This window comes from Tachypleus tridentatus, chromosome 4 (genome assembly GCF_004210375.1).
Source record: "Tachypleus tridentatus isolate NWPU-2018 chromosome 4, ASM421037v1, whole genome shotgun sequence".
NCBI lineage: Eukaryota > Metazoa > Arthropoda > Merostomata > Xiphosura > Limulidae > Tachypleus > Tachypleus tridentatus.
The window spans coordinates 118,885,335-118,907,648 of record NC_134828.1 but is presented as its reverse complement, the minus strand read 5'-3'; the positions used below and the strand labels follow the sequence as shown (position 1 = coordinate 118,907,648).

The window sequence follows — 22,314 nt, the reverse complement described above, 5'->3', positions numbered from 1 at the left end:
TCGGCTTTACAGAAAAGTCTAGAAAATATCACTTTTAAAGCTGTTTATTGATATCGTATCAGTATTAAGCTTTCTTACCCTCGAACGAGTCTATACCTGAAAGGTAATATTGGTGAAACAGAATAAACCTTAAATACGAGCCTCAGGGAACACAATAAAGGTGCTGTAACTATGGATAGCCTACAATATTAACATCTCTGAAGGTCACTTGAGCTCAACACCTTTATGACGTCACATGCCCTTCAGGAACTTGGCTTCCGTTATAAAACAACCTCTCAAACAACAGTTGGACGTGAAATTTTGTTTACTTAGAACTTTGTGGTTGTTCCATAATAGAAGCTCTAACCTTGAGATTACTTTATACAGAATATTTATACTAGAAACTTATTGCTAGTGTTCAGAAACAAACTATTTAAAAAAACTCATTACAAAATATAAAATTTGCAGCCGATTAATCTGACATCTTTGTTTCTTTCCTTTTAATATAGATACGTTTATCACATATCATGCTGAACATCTTGTACAATATATACATATAAATAATGATGGATTATAAATAGTAACTATACACTTGTTTTACCTGATTCACAGCATATAGAAAGCAGGTAGGTGTTTATTCACAAGAAAAACTAAAATAATATTCAGTTATTTCATGGCAAACTCTCTTACCAAGCCTGTACGACTTTGGTTAGAGCGGAAAAAGCCCATCTTTACTGGAACTATAAAGATTATGTTATTTTCAATAAACAACTTAAAACTTCTAGTAGAATCAGTGAATTATTGAAGAAAGTTATTTCCCTTACATGATCATATTTTAACAAGTCCTTACAGGAGTATATGATCATATTTTAACAAGTCCTTACAGGAGTATATGATCATATTTTAACAAGTCCTTACACGAGTCTACGTGGACAACGAAAATAGTCAAAGAAGACAATCCAGCAATACTGAACTCTTATATTGTTGGTGAGTCATGAACCGTATAAGTTGTTAGAATATGTAGAGAATTTATTTGACAAATCAAGTAAACCCCACACACCTCACGGTCCGTTTGCTGCGGCTAAGTCTTAACAACTTTAATGTATTTATAAACTTTTTTTTTTCAAGTCTATTCAGTCGACGAGAATTCGCTTAAATTGTGTATTAGTCTGTTTAATTAAGACAAAAACTAATCAACAGTTTTGGCAGAACTAGCTTTGTTGTGGCTTTTCCTAAATAATGGTCGGCATTGTTGTTAATAGTTTAATGATTTTCTTTGTTATTGAAATAATTGAGCGAAATTGTAGTACGTTGTAATTGTAGTGATTCTTTTTTAAAGAAGCAACTTTAATGTCAAACAATAATCCAAGATGGAGACCTTCAGGTGTAGCAATATATGATTTATCAACTAACTGCTTCGTTGTAGAATGATGTGTGAATATTCAGACAACAATATTGTTGCAGAATGATGTGTGAATATTCAGATAATTTTATTGTTGTAGAATTATGTGTGAATACTAAGATAACTTTATTGCTGTAGAATGATGTGTGAATATTCAGATAATTTTATTGTTGTAGAATGATGTGTGAATATTCAGATAATTTTATTGTTGTAGAATTATGTGTGAATACTAAGATAACTTTATTGCTGTAGAATGATGTGTGAATATTCAGATAATTTTATTGCTGTAGAATGATCTGTGAATATACATCTAGCTTTTATATGGTACAATGATGTATGAATACTCAGTTAACTTTCCTCTTTTACAATATATACTAATGCTTGTTTAACTTCTCGTTGTAAAATGGTATAATTGTTTACCGATCCGTGGCTATCGTAAATTATACAGTACCAATCTTCCATCTTTCTGCTTAGAAAATACTGCTCGACTGCTTACCTAATAGTGGTATATTAATAAGTCGGCTGATTTACAACGCTTGAAACACGGTTTAGATACCCCTGGTGGGTAAAACACAGTAAGCACATTGTGTAGCAGCTCTCTGCTTAATTACAAGTATACTTACCTAATTCTACTGTTGGTCAATTTCAATAATAACATTAATTACGTTACCTAATTTCCCCTTGGTAGTAACACATTAGCATACCTAACTTTCCCGTTAATTAAAATTTCGTGTTTGATCACAATGTTTAATACTTTAATTATATTTTTCCACTTCTTGAGTTTATGTTATCAGTGTAATTAGGCTAGGAGTATATTTGTGTACACGTTCATATGATTGGTTTTATCAAGTTTCTGTAATGTTATTCTGAAGAGCTAGTCGTGTCTGGTCTTCAGTATTTACGAGTTTGTTCCCGCCCGTATGGGAACATTATGTGTTAATATTATAAGCAAATTAATAGTAAAATGATACTTTTAAAGTGACTCTGTAAACTTGTCGCAGAATCAGAACTGTCCACAAAGTAACAGGAATGTGCGTTTTCTCTAACGCTTTTCTTGGCGATTTTGACGTGACAAAAGACGCGAGCGGAAAATCCAATTACACAAAGGCACATTTGAGTGAATTTACAAACAAGGGCAGTTTGCAAAGACTTTTGATATGCAGAAGATACTTTGTTTAAGTTCTTCGTGCAGACGCAAAGGTTATGTTCGCATATTTTAAACTGTTAGACTGAGAGAAAGACAGCCAATCAAAAGTATTCATCACTATTTCTGATGATTTGATGTTGATCGTCACTTCTATAATGACCTCAAAGTGTGGAGCGAGGATATGCTGTAGTGAGATCATTTTATAACGATCCGATCATTTATCTGTTTGGAGGGACGTCAAAGTTCCTTCGTCAGTAGATGAAATATTCTTTACAATTTATAATATAAAACATATATTACTATAGTTACTGAAAAAAAAAAAGATTGAAATAGTGCAACGCTTTTCAATAACGAATTTAACATGTTTGGGTTTCACGGCTGGAAGACAAGTCCACTAATGCACGACCGTCCGTCCACTAGGCCCACAGTGGTTGACAGAAAAGATATATAAATATAACATTAACTGGAAAATAAGTCCACTGATGCACGACCGTCCGTCCACTAGGCCCACAGTGGTTGACAGGAAAGATATGTAAATATAACATTAACTGACAAATAAGTCCACTGATGCACGACCGTCCGTCCACTAGGCTCACAGTGGTTGACAGGAAAGATATGTAAATATAACATAATAACTCTGTACTATATACGAACCTGACTCATTGACTAGCCCTTCTGTAAACTGTAATCTTCAAGCTGTGGAATTCTGAGTAACCACGAGTAACGGAGATTATTGTAACGAATAAAAAACAAGTAAAATAAACTTTGTGTTCACTAACCTAAACATACTACTGGATGATATTGGTGAATAATCCTTCCAAGAGTATAATGAAAAATAGCTGTAAGTCACGTGTGGTGGGGCTTAAAAACAATATAGTCCAAAAGTCACTGTTCGTAAAAAGTGTGGAAACACAGTCACACATTGCAAAGACCGCACCAGTACGGTCACAGACTGTAAACAATGTATCAATTTAGTCAGATATTGTAAACAACGTATCGGTATGGTCACAGCTTGTAAACAACGTACAGTATAGTCACAGACTGTAAACAAAGTATCAATATGGTCGCAGTTTGTAAACAACGTATAGGTATAGTCACAGACTGTAAAGAAAGTATCAATATGGTCGCAGTTTGTAAACAACGTATAGGTATAGTCACAGACTGTAAACAAAGTATCAATATGGTCGCAGTTTGTAAACAACGTATAGGTATAGTCACAGCTTGTAAACAACGTATCAATATGGTCACAGCTTGTAAACAACGTATAGGTATGGTCATAGCTTCTAAACAACATGCCAGTATAGTCACAGATTGTAAAGAGTATCCCAGTGCAGTCACTGAACGTAAAGAATATAGCAGCACAGTCACTGATTGTAAGTACGTGCAAATACAGTAACTGTGAGGACTGTACAGTGTAGTCACTGATTGTAAGTACGTGCAAATACAGTAATTGTAAGAACTGTACAGTGCAGTAACTGATTGTAAGTACGTACTAATACAGTAACTGTAAGGTCTGTGCCAGTATAGTCACTGATTGTAATTACGTGCCAATACAGTAGCTGTAAGGTCTGTGCCAGCACAGTCACTGATTGTAATTACGTGCTAATACAGTAACTGTAAGGACTGTATAGTACAGTCACTAATTGTAAGTATGTATCAATGCAGTAACTGTAAGGATACAGTAACTGATTGTAAGTACGTACTAATACAGTAACTGTAAGGACTGTACAGTACAGTAACTGATTGTAAGTACGTACTAATACATTAACTGTAAGGTCTGTGCCAGTGTAGTCGCTGATTGTAATTACGTGCTAATACAGTAAATGTAAGGACTGTATAGTACAGTCACTAATTGTAAGTATGTGTCAATACAGTAACTGTAAGGAATGTACAGTAGAGTAACTGATTGTAAGTACGTGCTCATACAGTAACCGTAAGGACTGTACAGTACAGTCACTGATTGTAAGTACGTGTCAATACAGTAACTGTAAGGACTGTACAGTAGAGTAACTGATTGTAAGTACGTGTAAATACAGTAACTGTAAGGACTGTACAGTACAGTCACTGATTGTAAGTACGTGTCAATACAGTAACTGTAAGGACTGTACAGTAGAGTAACTGATTGTAAGTACGTGCCAATACAGTAACTGTAAGGACTGTACAGTACAGTCACTGATTGTAAGTATGTGTCAATACAGTAACTGTAAGGACTGTGTCAGTATAGTCACTGATTGTAAGTATGTGTCAATACAATAACTGTAAGGACTGTGTCAGTATAGTCACTGATTGTAAGTATGTGTCAATACAGTAACTGTAAGGACTGTGTCAGTATAGTCACTGATTGTAAGTATGTGTCAATACAGTAACTGTAAGGACTGTTCCAGCATTGTCACTGATTTTCGAATATTGTTTGTTGTTTGATAAGAGACAAAAATTAAATTACGTTTATATCGTTGTTCCGTAAGTTCGTTACACAGAACATAAAGTTCACTTCAGTTTTATCAAAATGTTTGTAAATATAATAATTTGGGATATTTATTAGGTATACACAACATTAAAACATTAGAAGGCTAAAACGGTATTTTAAGTTTATGCACTGTGAGGTTTAACGACATTACAATAATTTTATGTTAAGTAGGCTAGCAGCTTGCCAGTTATAACTACGTTAAGTAGGCTAGCAGCTTGCCAGTTATAACTACGTTAAGTAGGCTAGCAGCTTGCCAGTTATAACTACGTTAAGTAGGCGAGCAGCTTGCCAGTTATAACTACGTTAAGAAGACAAGCAGCTTGCCAGTTATAACTACGTTAAGTAGGCTAGCAGCTTGCCAGTTATAACTACGTTACGTAGGCTATCAGCTTGCCACTTATAACTCTGTCAATATTTATATTACTTTTTCTTGTTGTTTTCAATAAATTTTTATATATCGAACTATTAATGTCCTTGACTGGGTCCGTTACAATCTACATTCCTACATTTATTATCAAAAATGGGTCATTCTGTAACTGTTATCAATTTGCCAGGTTTTACTGGTTTTTTTACTTTACTGGTAACACGCAGATTCTAGAGTAGAATCACGAAGAAATGGGTTTTAAACAAGCTACCCAATACCAGCTTCATTACACATACACAGGTTTTAATTAGTGTAACAAATACCAGCTTTATTACACGTCCACGGGTTTTAAACAGTCTAACCAATACCAGCTTTATTACACATCTACTGGTTTTAAACAGTCTAACCAATGCCAGCTTTATTACACGTCCACGGGTTTTAAACAGCCTAACCAATGCCAGCTTTATTACACGTCCACGGGTTTTAAACAGCCTAACCAATTCGAGTTTTATTACACGTCCACGGGTTTTAAACTATCTAACCAGTGCGAGCTTTATTACACGTCTACGTGTTTTAAACAGTCTAACCAACGCCAGCTTTATTACACGTCTACGGGAGTTAAACAGTCTTACCAATGCCAGCTTCATTACACGTCTACGGGTTTTAAACAGTCTAACCTACGCCAGCTTTATTACACGCCTACGGGTTTTAAACAGCCTAACCAATTCGAGTTTTATTACACGTCCACAGGTTTTAAACAATCTAACCAGTGCGAGCTTTATTACACGTCTACGTGTTTAAACAGTCTAACCAACGCCAGCTTTATTACACGTCCACGGGTTTTAAACAGACTAACCAATGCCAGCTTTATTACACGTCTACGGGTTTTAAACAGCCTAACCAATGCCAGCTTTATTACACGTCTACGGGTTTTAAACAGTGTAACCAATGTCAGCTTTATTACACGTCCACGCGTTTTAAACAGTCTAACCAATGCCAGCTTCATTACACGTCCACGGGTTTTAAACAGTCCAACCAATATAAGCTTTATTACACGTCCGCGGATTTTAAACAATCTAACCAATGCCAGCTTTATTACACGTCTACGGATTTAAACAGTCTAACCAGTGCGAGCTTTATTACAGTGTCTACGTGTTTTAAACAGTCTAACCAACGCCAGCTTTATTACACGTCCACGGGTTTTAAACAGACTAACCAATGCCAGCTTCATTACACGTCCACGGGTTTTAAACAGTCCAACCAATATAAGCTTTATTACACGTCCACGGATTTTAAACAATCTAACCAATGCCAGCTTTATTACACGTCTACGGGATTTAAACAGTCTAACCAGTGCGAGCTTTATTACAGTGTCTACGTGTTTTAAACAGTCTAACCAACGCCAGCTTTATTACACGTCCACGGGTTTTAAACAGACTAACCAATGCCAGCTTTATTACACGTCTACGGGTTTTAAACAGCCTAACCAATGCCAGCTTTATTTCACGTCTACGGGTTTTAAACAGTGTAACCAATGTCAGCTTTATTACACGTCCACGCGTTTTAAACAGTCTAACCAATGCCAGCTTCATTACACGTCCACGGGTTTTAAACAGTCCAACCAATATAAGCTTTATTACACGTCCACGGGTTTTAAACAGCTTAACCAATGCCAGCTTTATTACACGTTCACGTGTTTTAAACAGTCTAACCAACGCCAGCTTTATTACACGTCTACGGGTTTTAAACGGTCTAACCAGTGCCAGCTTTATTACACGTCTGCGGGTTTTAAACAGTCTAACCAACGCCAGCTTTAATACATGTCTACGGGTTTTAAACTGTCTAACCAATGCCAGCTTTATTACACGTCTGCGGGTTTTAAACAGTCTAACCAACGCCAGCTTTAATACATGTCTACGGGTTTTAAACAGTCTAACCAACGCCAGCTTTATTACACGTCTACGGGTTTTAAACAGTGTAACCAATGTCAGCTTTATTACACGTCCACGCGTTTTAAACAGTCTAACCAGTGCCAGCTTTATTACACGTCTGCGGGTTTTAAACAGTCTAACCAACGCCAGCTTTAATACATGTCTACGGGTTTTAAACAGTCTAACCAACGCCAGCTTTATTACACGTCTACGGGTTTTAAACAGCCTAACCAATGCCAGCTTTATTACACGTCTACGGGTTTTAAACAGTAACCAATACCAGCTTTACCACATGTCCACTAATGTTAAACAAACTAAACAGTGTCATCTTTACCACATGTCCTTTGGTTTTAAACAAACTAACCAGTGCCAATTTTAACAGACGTCCACGAGTTCTAAAGCAGCTAGCTAACCAGAGCCAATTTTATGAAAAGTTCCACTGTCACATGCATATGTTTTCTCTCATATTCACTCCCCCTCTCAATTGTAATTTAAAGTATTTTCTTCAAACCAATCATATGTTTATGTTGTTCAGTCACCCGTATGTCTTTGTAAAGTTCTATCCAATTCAGAGAAATAGCTTTTCCAATATCATGTGTCTAATGTAGTAATTGAAAATAAATTCGCTTAACCTTTCATGTTATAGGTAGAGACCTGTTCCCCACACCATTAAAACTGAATCATACAAGTCGCATCATTCATCAAAGGTCCTTGGCCTTTCCTCTACAGTGTCAACAAGGAAGAAACTTATTCAGGAAACTAAAACAATTTGAAGTTGTTTAAAATGTATAGATAAACGTTTTCTAGTGAAAAGAGCGTAAAGACATCACGTTTCTCGACGACGACGTCACAGTGGTAAGCTTAGCTACCGTGGATGATGGTACTCGGACCACGTGTAACATAACGCAATTGTTACTCTCCTAGCGTCGAAAATTATGCTAGGTTTCTTGTGGCTAGTCATGGATGACTGTGCCTGAACTTGCAAAACTCTCACTCTCCATACTAATACTGTGTTTTTATAAAGAACACAGAGCTCTACATGTAGTTAGTTATACATGATAAAATTCCACAGCTAGTAACTCTCATATCTACATTTTTCCACAAGAAATGACCAAGAAAATACGATAAGAGGAACCATTTGTTCTATTTGCGATTGTAGAAACAGGATTTTATCTAAAAAGGTCTTTATTTCTTTCCTGTTCAGAGAATATGAACAACTAAGTATCATAGTTGTTAGTGTGTATTTATGAACAGCTAAGTATCATAGTTGTTAGTGTGTATTCATGAACAGCTAAGTATCGTAATTGTTAGTGTGTATTTATGAACAGCTAAGTATCATAGTTGTTAGTGTGTATTCATGAACAGCTAAGTATCATAGTTGTTAATGTGTATTTATGAACAGCTAAGTATCATAGTTGTTAATGTGTATTTATGAACAGCTAAGTATCATAGTTGTTAATGTGTATTTATGAACAGCTAAGTATCATAGTTGTTAATGTGTATTTATGAACAGCTAAGTATCATAGTTGTTAATGTGTATTTATGAACAGCTAAGTATCACAGTTGTTAGTGTGTATTTATGAACAGTTAAGTATCACAGTTGTTAGTGTGTATTTATGAACAGCTAGGTATCACAGTTGTTAGTGTGTATTTATGAACAGCTAGGTATCACAGTTGTTAGTGTGTATTTATGAACAATTAAGTATCATTTATTAGTGTGTATTTATGAAGAACTAAGTACCATAGTTGTTAGTGTGTTTTCTCTATAATTATCTGTTTTATAAACATTTATTGCTATGTCTGTAATCATTGTAACCTCCAGTTCTTTAGTAATTTGTCTTTGGCAAAAATAAGCTTCGAATTTTTAGACCAAGCTTGACTATCATGTCGGGCTGCGTACATGACTGTTCAAGGTTCGCGACGTTATGTCGCTGAATACATTCTGCACTTTAAACGTGAGAGCATTATAATCAATCCCATTATATGATTCAAATCTGAACAAACCCCTTTTCGCGATGAATACTACTGATTGGCTGCCTTTCTTCTGGTCAGTAGCTCAAAATTTGGAATAGCTATAACTGAGTAATTAGTTTTTGCGTGGTATAAGGTATCGTTCGAGTTAAAAAAAAAATCACAGTATTGGTTGTGAGTTCCGTGACGCACAAACTAGATTAATTAAACTGGAACAAAGAGAGGAACTTATGATTTATATAGGTTATTCTTCTAAGTACAAGGAATTAGAATGAATATGACGATTACATTTATCATTCCACGCACAGTCATAATTCATTTCAACGTTATGTATAGAACCTAATGTCAGACTTAAAGGAAGAAAATAGAAATCATTTATTTGTTTTAGAGAAAAACTACACTGCTGCGTCCATCGTTTCAAATCGAATCTCAAATTTTAACATTGTAAGTCAGTAGCCTTATCACATCCCCACCGGGGAACATAAATAAATATCTCTTTAGAACAAAGCTAGAACGCTTGGTGTATATTTACACGTCTGAGGCTTCATTAGAGAAGTTTCTCAGTTACAAGATGTTTATAAACAAAATGTCTTCTACCCCTGAGTCAACGTTCGTTTTATCACAGAACTAAGTTGTCATTTCAATGGTTAGTTTACTTTTCAAAGCTATAATTCAGAGTTTGATTTCACACCGCGTTAATTATAGTACTTTTTAAGAAACGCTTCCTTCAAACAGAGCGCCCCCCAGTGGCCTCACACTGCTAGAAATCGGGTTTCAATACCCGTGGTGTATAGAACACAGATAACCCATTGTCACTGTAACAAACTTAGTCTAAACATATAAGGACTTTAGTTTGTTCATAATGTCTAGAAATACCGTGTTGAGACTATCTTATAAAATATTTACAAAAAGTTACTGTTTTATGTCATTATTAGAACTTCGCTTTAATTCCTTTACTAAAGAGGAAGACCCGGCATGGCCAGGTGGGTTAAGGCGTTCGACTCGTAATCTGAGGGTCGCGGGTTCGAATCCCCGTCGCACTAAAGTGCTCGCCCTCTGAGTCGTGGAGGCGTTATAATGTGACGGTCAATTCCACTATTCGTTGGTAAAAGAGTAGCCCAAGAGTTGGCGGCGGGTGGTGATGACTTGCTGCCTATCTTCTTGTCTTAAACTGCTAAATTAGGGACGGCTAGTGCAGATAGCCCTCGTGTAGCTTTGCGTGAAATTCAAAACAAACAAACAAATTACAGAGGAGATGATAAGTTGTATTAATTTATACCTGTACAGTCCTCTAGAAACACAAACAAACAGATCTTGGATGCGCACTAGTATTGTACAAAAACTAGCTTTACAAGTGTGCTTTAAGATCTTCCATGACCTGTATGGCTTGTCAAACGAGTTGAAACCAGATAGTCGACTAACTGATCTTGGGCAGCTGCCATCCTTGCTTCTTGCTACCTATACGTTTGCTACGAAGAAGCGTCTGAGTAAAATGTAAGTAGAATATTAATTCTTAGGAAACGGGTGAGAAAATTTTATCGTTATGTAAATAAGCACAAATCGTTTATGTTGCTACAAGTTTCGAACCAAATCAGATGTTTTGTATGATTAGTGGTGATCATTGAGCTGAAGGGAAAACGTTTACAAGATGGAACAAAACTGGAAACGAACAATAAATTTGCTTTATTTTAATATATACAAATTAGTATACAACCCCCATATTTGACTGCATACAAAATGTTAAACTTAATTCTCATATTGCAACGAATTAGAGAAGATAATACTGAGAAACAGGTAGCGAGATAATGTTGCAGAGAACAGCTTTGATGTTACTATAGGAAATGAAGAATGGTCAAAGATTGTACAAGGCAGGGAAGAGTTGAAGAATAGTCAAAGATTGTACAGGACAGGGAAGAAATGAAGAATAGTCAAAGATTGTACAGGACAGGGAAGAGATGAAGAATGGTCAAAGATTGTACAGGACAGGGAAGAGATGAAGAATGGTCAAAGATTGTACAGGACAGGGAAGATTTGAAGAATGGTCAAAGATTGTACAGGACAGGGAAGAGTTGAAGAATGGTCAAAGATTGTACAGGACAGGGAAGAGATGAAGAATGGTCAAAGATTGTACGGGACAGGGAAGAGATGAAGAATGGTCAAAGATTGTACGGGACAGGGAAGAGATGAAGAATGGTGAGAGATGAACCTTTGTAGAACGGACGGCAACGGCCTGTTGTAGAGACACAAGCGTAGAGGACAACGTTTCGAAAGTATTCTGCCTTTCGTCTTAAACAGGCAGTTGCTGTCCATTCTACAAAGTTTCATCATGAATACTCTGCTTAAACAATCTATCAAAAATTGGTGAGAGGTTACACAAAACAAAGAGACGTTGTGCAAGAGGTCGATAGACCCGTTACTCTAGGAGTAACATGTGAAAACAATATTCACTTGGAATTTATGATTTCCCTTTTTGTTCATCTTTTTAAGTTAATCTAGTGGAACCCAAAATTTCGACCACCATAAAAAAACTTCAGAAAATAACACAAATTATACTTTGATGAAAAGTTGAGGATGACAGAAAGTTGTGGTCAGGGAATAAATCTGAAACGTCACAAGTCAAAAAAGTTGTGGTCAGGGAATAAATCTGAAACGTCACAAGTCACAAAGTGATCAGGGAATAAATCTGAAACGTCACAAGTCACAAAGTGATCAGGGAATAAATCTGAAACGTCACATATCACAAATATTTGTGATGAGAAAATAAATCTGAAACGTCACAGATTATAAAAAAGTTTTGATACAGGGGTAGAAACCAATACATCGAAGATGATAATTTGATATAAAGGTGAAACCGAAATTTCAGAAATTATAATTAGTTTGAATATAGGGTATAAACCTATATGATAGACAGCCAAGATAAATGTATTCATACACACCGGATAACTGAAGAGATAATTATAATTTTGAGCTGTTTGTATCAAATCCGTCTGCAGTTACCATAATACGGAGTCTTTCTTATATTTCAAATAATTTCATAACCAACTTTTATGAAATCTAAAAATCCAGATACAACAGTTTATATTTAATTCTTAAAACAACATAATTAAACCGAAGAACTTCCGTGTTATCTTTACATCTGATACGCCTCTTGATTCACACTAAAACATATGGTTGTAATGAATGTATCAAAATGATCAGCGGAAAAGCAAGTCATTTTTACTTTAGAAATATGTAACTATCGATGTGTGTTCATAAAATATTCATTATTTTTATTTCTTTTGACAGTTAAGTATGTTAATGACTGTTTGTACATCAGATTATTTGATGTACATCACTATAAATCGTTTTATGACTGGTGTATTACATTACTCATCTGGTTCTAATATGTGTACCTAGAAGTCCAAGTTGAAAGGTTATTAATAATATAAACATAACTATTAAGCTACATATACACTATAGTTTTACATATTTCTTGACACTGGTGTAATTTTTTTATTTTTGTAGACGTTTTAATATTTTTTAAGAATATTCAACTTAAGCAACCTATAACCTCTCAGGAATTGACGTTATAACGTATCATTACGATTGTAATGAATAGTAATGAAGTTATGAAACGTTGAAAAACAGTTATATTATTCATTTAGATTCTTGAAATACCTGTTAGGTGTCGCTTTTCCACAACTATATTTTTCTAATATTTACATTTCACTAAATGCGACACTTACTTTTTATCACTTGTTTAAACTTAACTGGTGCTATAAACACCTAGTCCTACTATGTATGGTTATAAATGTCTGTGTATTAATAATAATTCAGTCTATACGAATATGAAGTAAATATAAACTACGTCATCGTATACGTATAAAAAGAAATTACATTAAGTGCTATTGGTAATGTTATTATGGCACCTAAATACAACTCACTAAATATGACATAGGATTAACTGAGCCTTACACATTTTATTTTGAGAATAACACACTGCGTCACATTACTCTAATAACACACTGTTATATTCCGTTAAATACTTCTTACACAGAGTCATTGAGGTAAAGTTTTTAATTTATTCGACAAAATTATTTAATTCCTTTCCTTTCATTAAGTACGTTTGTTTCACATGATTATTAATCAGGAACTTTAGCTGATTTAATGTTGTAATACTCTTTGAATGTAGAGGTGTTTCTATTCATTTTAGTTTTCTTCTCACATTAACAATTAACTTTCAGAAGCTAACATCCGTACGTTTAGACATTAACCAGCACAATAAAACTGGATATCAAATACACAAGTAAAAATACTCGCGCTAATATTCAAACTACAATTATTTGGGGAATGTTCATACATTTAACATCCCTCGTTCATTTGCATATTGACCAGGCTACGTTAGTAACTGGTCTAACAAAAATGATGCAGTGCTTACCTGTATGTACACTAACAAATCCTAAAAGAAATGTGCTACAGAGAAGCCACAATTCTGTAGGCATCACTTTGCTGGCGCGATTAGTCCGAACACTTAAGATCCCATACATAAATTGGTCTCTCGGAAGACTAGTATCAAAGAAAAACTTGAACCATCACTAACAAACGGAACGTCCTTTCTTACATGATCAACTGTCTCCTTTAAGGACTCGCTGTAAGTTATCTTTAATCAGAGGCAATTTTTTTTCTGCTCTCTCGTGAACGTCGCCAGCACCAACTAATACTCTAACATGGTCCCTAGCAGGACAAACTTCCTTATGATAACGAGCAACCTACCCTGCCTCCTTCTGAATGGTTAGCGGTCCTATCACGCGCTTCACATCATACCTCTTTACCTTTTCAGGTGAGTGACTTAATCACGTGACTTGGAGAGGATCAGCGCCGTCATGGTCCTTGGAATCTCTGCGTTTATCTTGCTAAAAAAATATTTTCCGTAAGAAATTATTTCTCTTACCCAAGTTGAAAATTATTAGCAAATATATAAACTTATAATGTATTTTGTACGGTGACCACAACCGATAAATTACCATAGAAACAAGAAGTTGCTATCGTTACGACATAAAGATGGTACAGGTGGCAATCAACCCCAGGCAAAGCAAGTTCTGAAGTAGGGACATGACCCCCTTCAAAATCCCCTAACGGTTCTCTTTTCAGCCTGCTAACTACCTTCAATATGGAGTTCTATAAAAAAAACTATAGACATTCAAACTCTTAACTAGAGACCCATATTTTCCCGGAAGTTAAATTCTTGGGTCAAGTGCGGTCATATAATATTTTGGAATGATAAAACTATGGTGATTTAGAAACTATGTTGATTTGTATGTTATTATTAGCAACCAGCTATAGTGATGTAGAAACTATGTTGATTCGTATGTTATTATTAGTAACCAACTATAGTGATGTAGAAACTATGTTGATTCGTATGTTATTATTAGTAACCAACTATAGTGATGTAGAAACTATGTTGATTCGTATGTTATTATTAGTAACCAACTATAGTGATGTAGAAACTATGTTGATTCGTATGTCATTATTAGTAACCAACTATAGTGATGTAGAAACTATGTTGATTTGTATGTTATTATTAGTAACCAACTATAGTGATGTAGAAACTATGTTGATTCGTATGTTATTATTAGTAACCAACTATAGTGATGTAGAAACTATGTTGATTTGTATGTTATTATTAGCAACCAGCTATAGTGATGTAGAAACTATGTTGATTCGTATGTTATTATTAGTAACCAACTATAGTGATGTAGAAACTATGTTGATTCGTATGTTATTATTAGTAACCAACTATAGTGATGTAGAAACTATGTTGATTCGTATGTTATTATTAGTAACCAACTATAGTGATGTAGAAACTATGTTGATTCGTATGTTATTATTAGTAACCAACTATAGTGATGTAGAAACTATGTTGATTTGTATGTTATTATTAGTAACCAACTATAGTGATGTAGAAACTATGTTGATTCGTATGTTATTATTAGTAACCAACTATAGTGATGTAGAAACTATGTTGATTCGTATGTTATTATCAGAAACCAATGTAGAAACTATGTTGATTCGTATGTTATTATCAGAAACCAATGTAGAAACTATGTTGATTCGTATGTTATTATTAGTAACCAACTATAGTGATGTAGAAACTATGTTGATTCGTATGTTATTATTAGTAACCAACTATAGTGATGTAGAAACTATGTTGATTCGTATGTTATTATCAGAAACCAATGTAGAAACTATGTTGATTCGTATGTTATTATCAGAAACCAATGTATAAACTATGTTGATTCGTATGTTATTATCAGAAACCAATGTATAAACTATGTTGATTCGTATGTTATTATTAGTAAGAAACTATGTTGATTCGTATGTTATTATTAGTAAGAAACTATGTTGATTCGTATGTTATTATTAGTAAGAAACTATGTTGATTCGTATGTTATTATTAGTAAGAAACTATGTTGATTCGTATGTTATTATTAGTAAGAAACTATGTTGATTCGTATGTTATTATTAGTAAGAAATTATGTTGATTCGTATGTTATTATTAGTAAGAAACTATGTTGATTCGTATGTTATTATTAGTAAGAAACTGTGTTGATTCGTATGTTATTATTAGTAAGATACTATGTTGATTCGTATGTTATTATTAGTAAGATACTATGTTGTTTCGTATGTTATTATTAGTAAGATACTATGTTGATTCGTATGTTATTATTTTAATCACGTGAATATAAAGTTGAATTTAACAAATATTTCTGGTTTTCTTAATGAACTAACAACCGGCCCTGCATGGCTAAGTTTAAGGCGCTTCACTCGTAATCTGAGGGTCGCGGTTTCGAATCCCATTACACCAAACATGTTCGCTATGTCAGCCATGAGTACGTTATATGTTATGACCAATTCCACTATTTGTTGATACAAAAGTAGCCAAAGAGTTGGTGGTGGGAGGTGATGATTGGCTGCCTTCCCTCCTCACACTGCTAAATTAGGGACGGCTAGCAGAGAAAGCCCACATGTAACTTTGCACGAAAATCAAAACAAACAAATAAAATAAACCTTCAAACTCACCGCTGCACCACTGACAGACCAATATAGTTAGTACTATCTATATACCGCTGTACCACTGACAGACCAATATGGTTAGTACTATCTATATACCGCCGTACCGCTGACAGACCAATATGGTTAGTAATATCTATATACCGCTGTACCACTGACAGACCAATATGGTTAGTACTATCTATATTCCGCCGCACCGCTGACAGACCAATATGGTTAGTAATATCTATATACCGCTGTACCACTGACAGACCAATATAGTTAGTAATATCTACTTACCGCTGTACCGCTGACAGATCAAAATAGTTAGTAATATCTACTTACCGCTGTACCACTGACAGACCAATATAGTTAGTAATATCTACTTACCGCTGTACCGCTGACAGACCAATAGAGTTAGTAATATCTACTTACCGCTGTATCACTGACAGATCAGTATAGTTAGTAATATCTACTTACCGCTGTATCACTGACAGACCAATATAGTTAGTAATATCTACGTACCGCTGTATCACTGACAGACCAATATAGTTAGTAATATCTACTTACCGTTGTACCACTGACAGATCAATATAGTTAGTAATATCTACTTACTGTTGTACCACTGACAGACCAATATAGTTAGTAATATCTACGTACCGCTGTACCACTGACAGATCAATATAGTTAGTAATATCTACTTACTGTTGTACCACTGACAGACCAATATAGTTAGTAATATCTACTTACTGTTGTACCACTGACAGACCAATATAGTTAGTAATATCTACGTACCGCTGTACCACTGACAGATCAATATAGTTAGTAATATCTACTTACTGTTGTACCACTGACAGACCAATATAGTTAGTAATATCTACTTACTGTTGTACCACTGACAGACCAATATAGTTAGTAATATCTACGTACCGCTGTACCACTGACAGATCAATATAGTTAGTAATATCTACTTACTGTTGTACCACTGACAGACCAATATAGTTAGTAATATCTACTTACCGTTGTACCACTGACAGACCAATATGGTTAGTAATATCTACTTACTGTTGTACCACTGACAGACCAATATAGTTAGTAATATCTACTTACTGTTGTACCACTGACAGACCAATATAGTTAGTAATATCTACGTACCGCTGTACCACTGACAGATCAATATAGTTAGTAATATCTACTTACTGTTGTACCACTGACAGACCAATATAGTTAGTAATATCTACTTACCGCTGTATCACTGACAGACCCCAATATAGTTAGTAATATCTACTTACCGTTGTACCACTGACAGATCAATATAGTTAGTAATATCTACTTACTGTTGTACCACTGACAGACCAATATAGTTAGTAATATCTACGTACCGCTGTACCACTGACAGACCAATATAGTTAGTAATATCTACTTACTGTTGTACCACTGACAGACCAATATAGTTAGCAATATCTACTTACTGTTGTACCACTGACAGACCAATATAGTTAGTAATATCTACGTACCGCTGTACCACTGACAGATCAATATAGTTAGTAATATCTACTTACTGTTGTACCACTGACAGACCAATATAGTTAGTAATATCTACTTACCGTTGTACCACTGACAGACCAATATGGTTAGTAATATGTAATCAATTGAATAAAATATTTCAGGCATTGATGTGGGAGTTTGTTTATTATTCGGCAAAAACTACAGCAAGTGCTATTTTTGCTTTGCCCACAAGTGGTATCAAATCCTGGTTTCTAGCCTTGTAAACCAGAAACACACCGCTGTGCCACTGTGTAGCCCAGGCATTGAGCAAAACGTAACTGTGAAATTTCGGCATGAAATAGAGATTGGAAAACTTTCAGAAGAAGCCTTATCAGTAATAAACAATGACAAAGAAAACTAATATACGTTTAACTTATTTATTACAGTCTTATATCTTATTATTTGTGAGAAACATTAATTTAATAATTCGTGATTACAAGAAACCCATTTGAATAAAAATGTATTCTCAAGACGGCTGGTATGGGTATTAACACTTTAATTAATACAATAATTTAATGAAGTCCAAGTGTGAAAGTTTAAATGAATTATATGACATGCTTACGCTAGTTAAATAAAGACGTACGTGAATGTTAGTGAAGTTTCTAAATGTTATTAATATTTTACTTTTATATTTGATTAAATTCAGTGTTTAAGTTTAAATCTTTGCTAAACTTCTCCGAGTTTTAAATGTATTTAAAATTTGGACTAAATATCACGATCATTTACCGCTAACTATCCTTTATATTTTATAAGTTCTTATTGTATCTTCAGAACACTGTAATGAAATCCAATCATAGTAATTGATAATTGAAACCAAAATCCTGAACTTCTGACGCTTACAACCAATAGTTGGATAAAACACGAGATAGATACAGCACAGCTGACATGGCTATTTTATACGCTACGAGGAACATTTCCGCACGTTGTGGCTGACCTTTGATACACCGTTTTTGAACCAAAGAAATAGAGACAATGTCTACTAAACTAGCCAGAGATTTAAAATTAATTATCATAAATTTTCCCACCAAAGTTTTTGTTGCTTTGTGATTACGTTGTACACTCGACTTTTAAATGAAACACACGAGAATGGACACTGAAAGTTTCTCACGTCATTACCGTGATTTAAAAACAAACTGAGAGTATAAAATATCTAAACATTTACTACACTTAAATAGCTATGTTTTTAACTGTCACTTACAAATCCAGTAAAGACAAAAGAGTGATCGTTTTTATTTATATTTCTCTCAGATATTTGTAACAAATAAACAGCTCCATTTCGTATAAAACAAACATTAACTATTTCATTTGATACAGAACATAAACGTACACTTTTTCATATGATACACAAAACAGGTGTGTAATATTAAACATATTTAGTAAAGAAAATTAATATAATATTCGGATTTCTGATTTTAACGTTTTGAACTGCTTGGTATTACAACTATAGAATCTTCTATTAATAAATTAGTTTGTTATTTCAAACTCAACACTTTAAACATTATTGTCGCTGATATAGTAGAGACGGCTGACATGGCTATTAAAAACAAACAACATTTGCCGGTTATCCAATACCAGCTAATTCTTTTGGCTCGGGCCCAGCATGGCCAAGCGTGTTAAGGCGTGCGACTCGTAATCCGAGGGTCGCGGATTCGCATCTCCGTCGCGCCAAACATGCTCGCCCTTTCAGCCGTGGGGGCGTTATAATGTGACGGTCAATCCCACTATTCGTTGGTAAAAGAGTAGCCCAAGAGTTGGCGTTGGGTGGTGATGACTAGCTGCCTTCCCTCTAGTCTTACATTACTAAATTAGGGACGGCTAGCACAGATAGCCCTCGAGTAGCTTTGTGCGAAATTCCAAAAACAAAACATCTTTTGGCTCTGATAACCTATATTTGAGGTTATCGTTTAGAGGCTAATACAAGGGATAATTAACCAGGCCAATGTTTGTATTGTTTGATTTTACGCAAACACAACACTAACTTCAATATGTTAATACATTGGATTGATTCAATATGATACAAACGCTTGACGTTGTGTTAGACTCATATGCAACAATCATAACACTGTGTTAAACCTAATCCTTACAATCCCATATTTAGTTTTTTCTAAATAGAAACTCCTAACACTAACAACTGTTTCATTACTGTAAACTCCTAAAGCAACTGGTGTTAATCGTTGTGATAAATCAGTGACTTGAAAGTAAACTGAAGAATACTACTGTAAACACCTACAAAATCGTTTTATGTAGTTAAAGTGATGTCACATCGTTTTATGTAGTTAAAGTGATGTCACACCGTTTTATGTAGTTAAAGTGATGTCACATCGTTTTATGTAGTTAAAGTGATGTCACACCGTTTTATGTAGTTAAAGTGATGTCACACCGTTTTTTGTAGTTAAAGTGACGTCACACTGTTTTATGTAGTTAAAGTGATGACAAATCTTTGATATTCTTCAGTATGCTACGTTTCTTGTTATTAGTATACTCACCATGTTGTTTAATTAACATAATGTTCCAGTGAAGTATTTAAAAAAACTGTACATATATATCTGTGGTTAATCACACGTCTTGCCCATGTTTCAGATATTTATCTTTGTTCTTAATGATCCAGTGAAGTATTTAAAACTGTATATATATCTGTGGTTAATCACACGTCTTGCCCATGTTTCAGATACTTATCTTTGTTCTTAATGATCCAGTGAAGTATTTAAAACTGTATATATATCTGTGGTTAATCACACGTCTTACCCATGTTGCAGATACTTATCTTTGTTCTTAATGATCCAGTGAAGTATTTAAAACTGTATATATATCTGTGGTCAATCACACGTCTTACCCCTGTTTCAGATATTTATCTTTGTTCTTAATGATCCAGTTAAGTATTTAAAACTGTACATATATATGTGTGGTTAATCACACGTCTTACCCCTGTTTCAGATATTTATCTTTGTTCTTAATGTTCCAGTTAAGTATTTAAAACTGTACATATATATGTGTGGTTAATCACACGTCTTACCCCTGTTTCAGATACTTATCTTTGTTCTTAATGATCCAGTGAAGTATTTAAAACTGTATATATATATGTGTGGTTAATCACACGTTTTGTCCATGTTTCACACACTTATCTTTGTTATTAATGTTCCAGTGAAGTATTTAGAACTGTATATATATCTATGGTTAATCACACGTCTTGCTCATGTTTCAGATATTTATCTTTGTTTTAATTTGAAAGTTTATATGTTTAGCTTGTTGATGATCAAAATCTGACGTAGCTTTAATCATTTACTTTACGATTTGTTTTATGAATCAAAGGAGCAGAACGAACACACCAAGATCTAGGAAAGTAATAATGAACTTAATACAGAACGATCACACCAAGATCTAGAAAAGTAATAATGAACTTAACACAGAACGATCACACCAAGATCTAGAAAAGTAATAATGAACTTAACACAGAACGATCACACCAAGATCTAGAAAAGTAATAATGAACTTAACACAGAACGATCACACCAAGATCTAGGAAAGTAATAATGAACTTAACACAGAACGATCACACCAAGATCTAGGAAAGTAATAATGAACTTAACACAGAACGATCACACCAAGATCTAGGAAAGTAATAATGAACTTAACACAGAACGATCACACCAAGATCTAGGAAAGTAATAATGAACTTAACACAGAACGATCACACCAAGATCTAGGAAAGTAATAATGAACTTAACACAGAACGATCACACCAAGATCTAGGAAAGTAATAATGAACTTAACACAGAACGATCACACCAAGATCTAGAAAAGTAATAATGAACTTAACACAGAACGATCACACCAAGATCTAGAAAAGTAATAATGAACTTAACACAGAACGATCACACCAAGATCTAGGAAAGTAATAATGAACTTAACACAGAACGATCACACCAAGATCTAAGAAAGTAATAATGAACTTAACACAGAACGATCACACCAAGATCTAGAAAAGTAATAATGAACTTAACACAGAACGATCACACCAAGATCTAGAAAAGTAATAATGAACTTAACACAGAACGATCACACCAAGATCTAAGAAAGTAATAATGAACTTAACACGTCGTTTGATTTTATATATACATATAATAATTATCAAAGATACATTTCACTTCAATCACCTGTAATCTAACACAATTAAACCATTTTTAGAAAATGCTTTGATCAGATATAAACACGCGCAATGTTACGTGTACTGAAGACACTTTTGACACAGTGTTAAATGACATATTGAAGTGAAAGCCTGCACAATTAGATCCTTATCAGTTCTCATGAACTACTGGCGTGGATAACTAAAGATATGCAAGAGAGAATCCTCAATAGCAGCGGCACTTTTAGGCAGAATTAGAGTATACTAACCTCCTAAACCTTTTACCCCCCATCTTTTTATTAGCTAGATTTATGTGTGCCAACAACAGCACACGAGAGGCACGAGTTATACCC

At 34.5% G+C, this 22,314-nt stretch overlaps 1 protein-coding gene across 2 annotated transcripts in view; it reads right to left on the bottom strand.

Annotated features, from left to right (window-relative positions):
• LOC143249952 (uncharacterized) overlaps positions 1 to 14,042 on the bottom strand; it is a 107,889-nt gene extending 93,847 nt beyond the window's left edge. For both annotated transcript variants that reach the window (XM_076500586.1, XM_076500587.1), the window contains exon 1: positions 13,679 to 14,042. In XM_076500586.1, coding sequence (XP_076356701.1) covers positions 13,679 to 13,787 — 109 coding nt within the window. In that variant the 5' untranslated portion in view covers positions 13,788 to 14,042. The remainder of the gene's footprint in view (positions 1 to 13,678) is intronic.
• Positions 14,043 to 22,314: the final 8,272 nt, after the last annotated feature.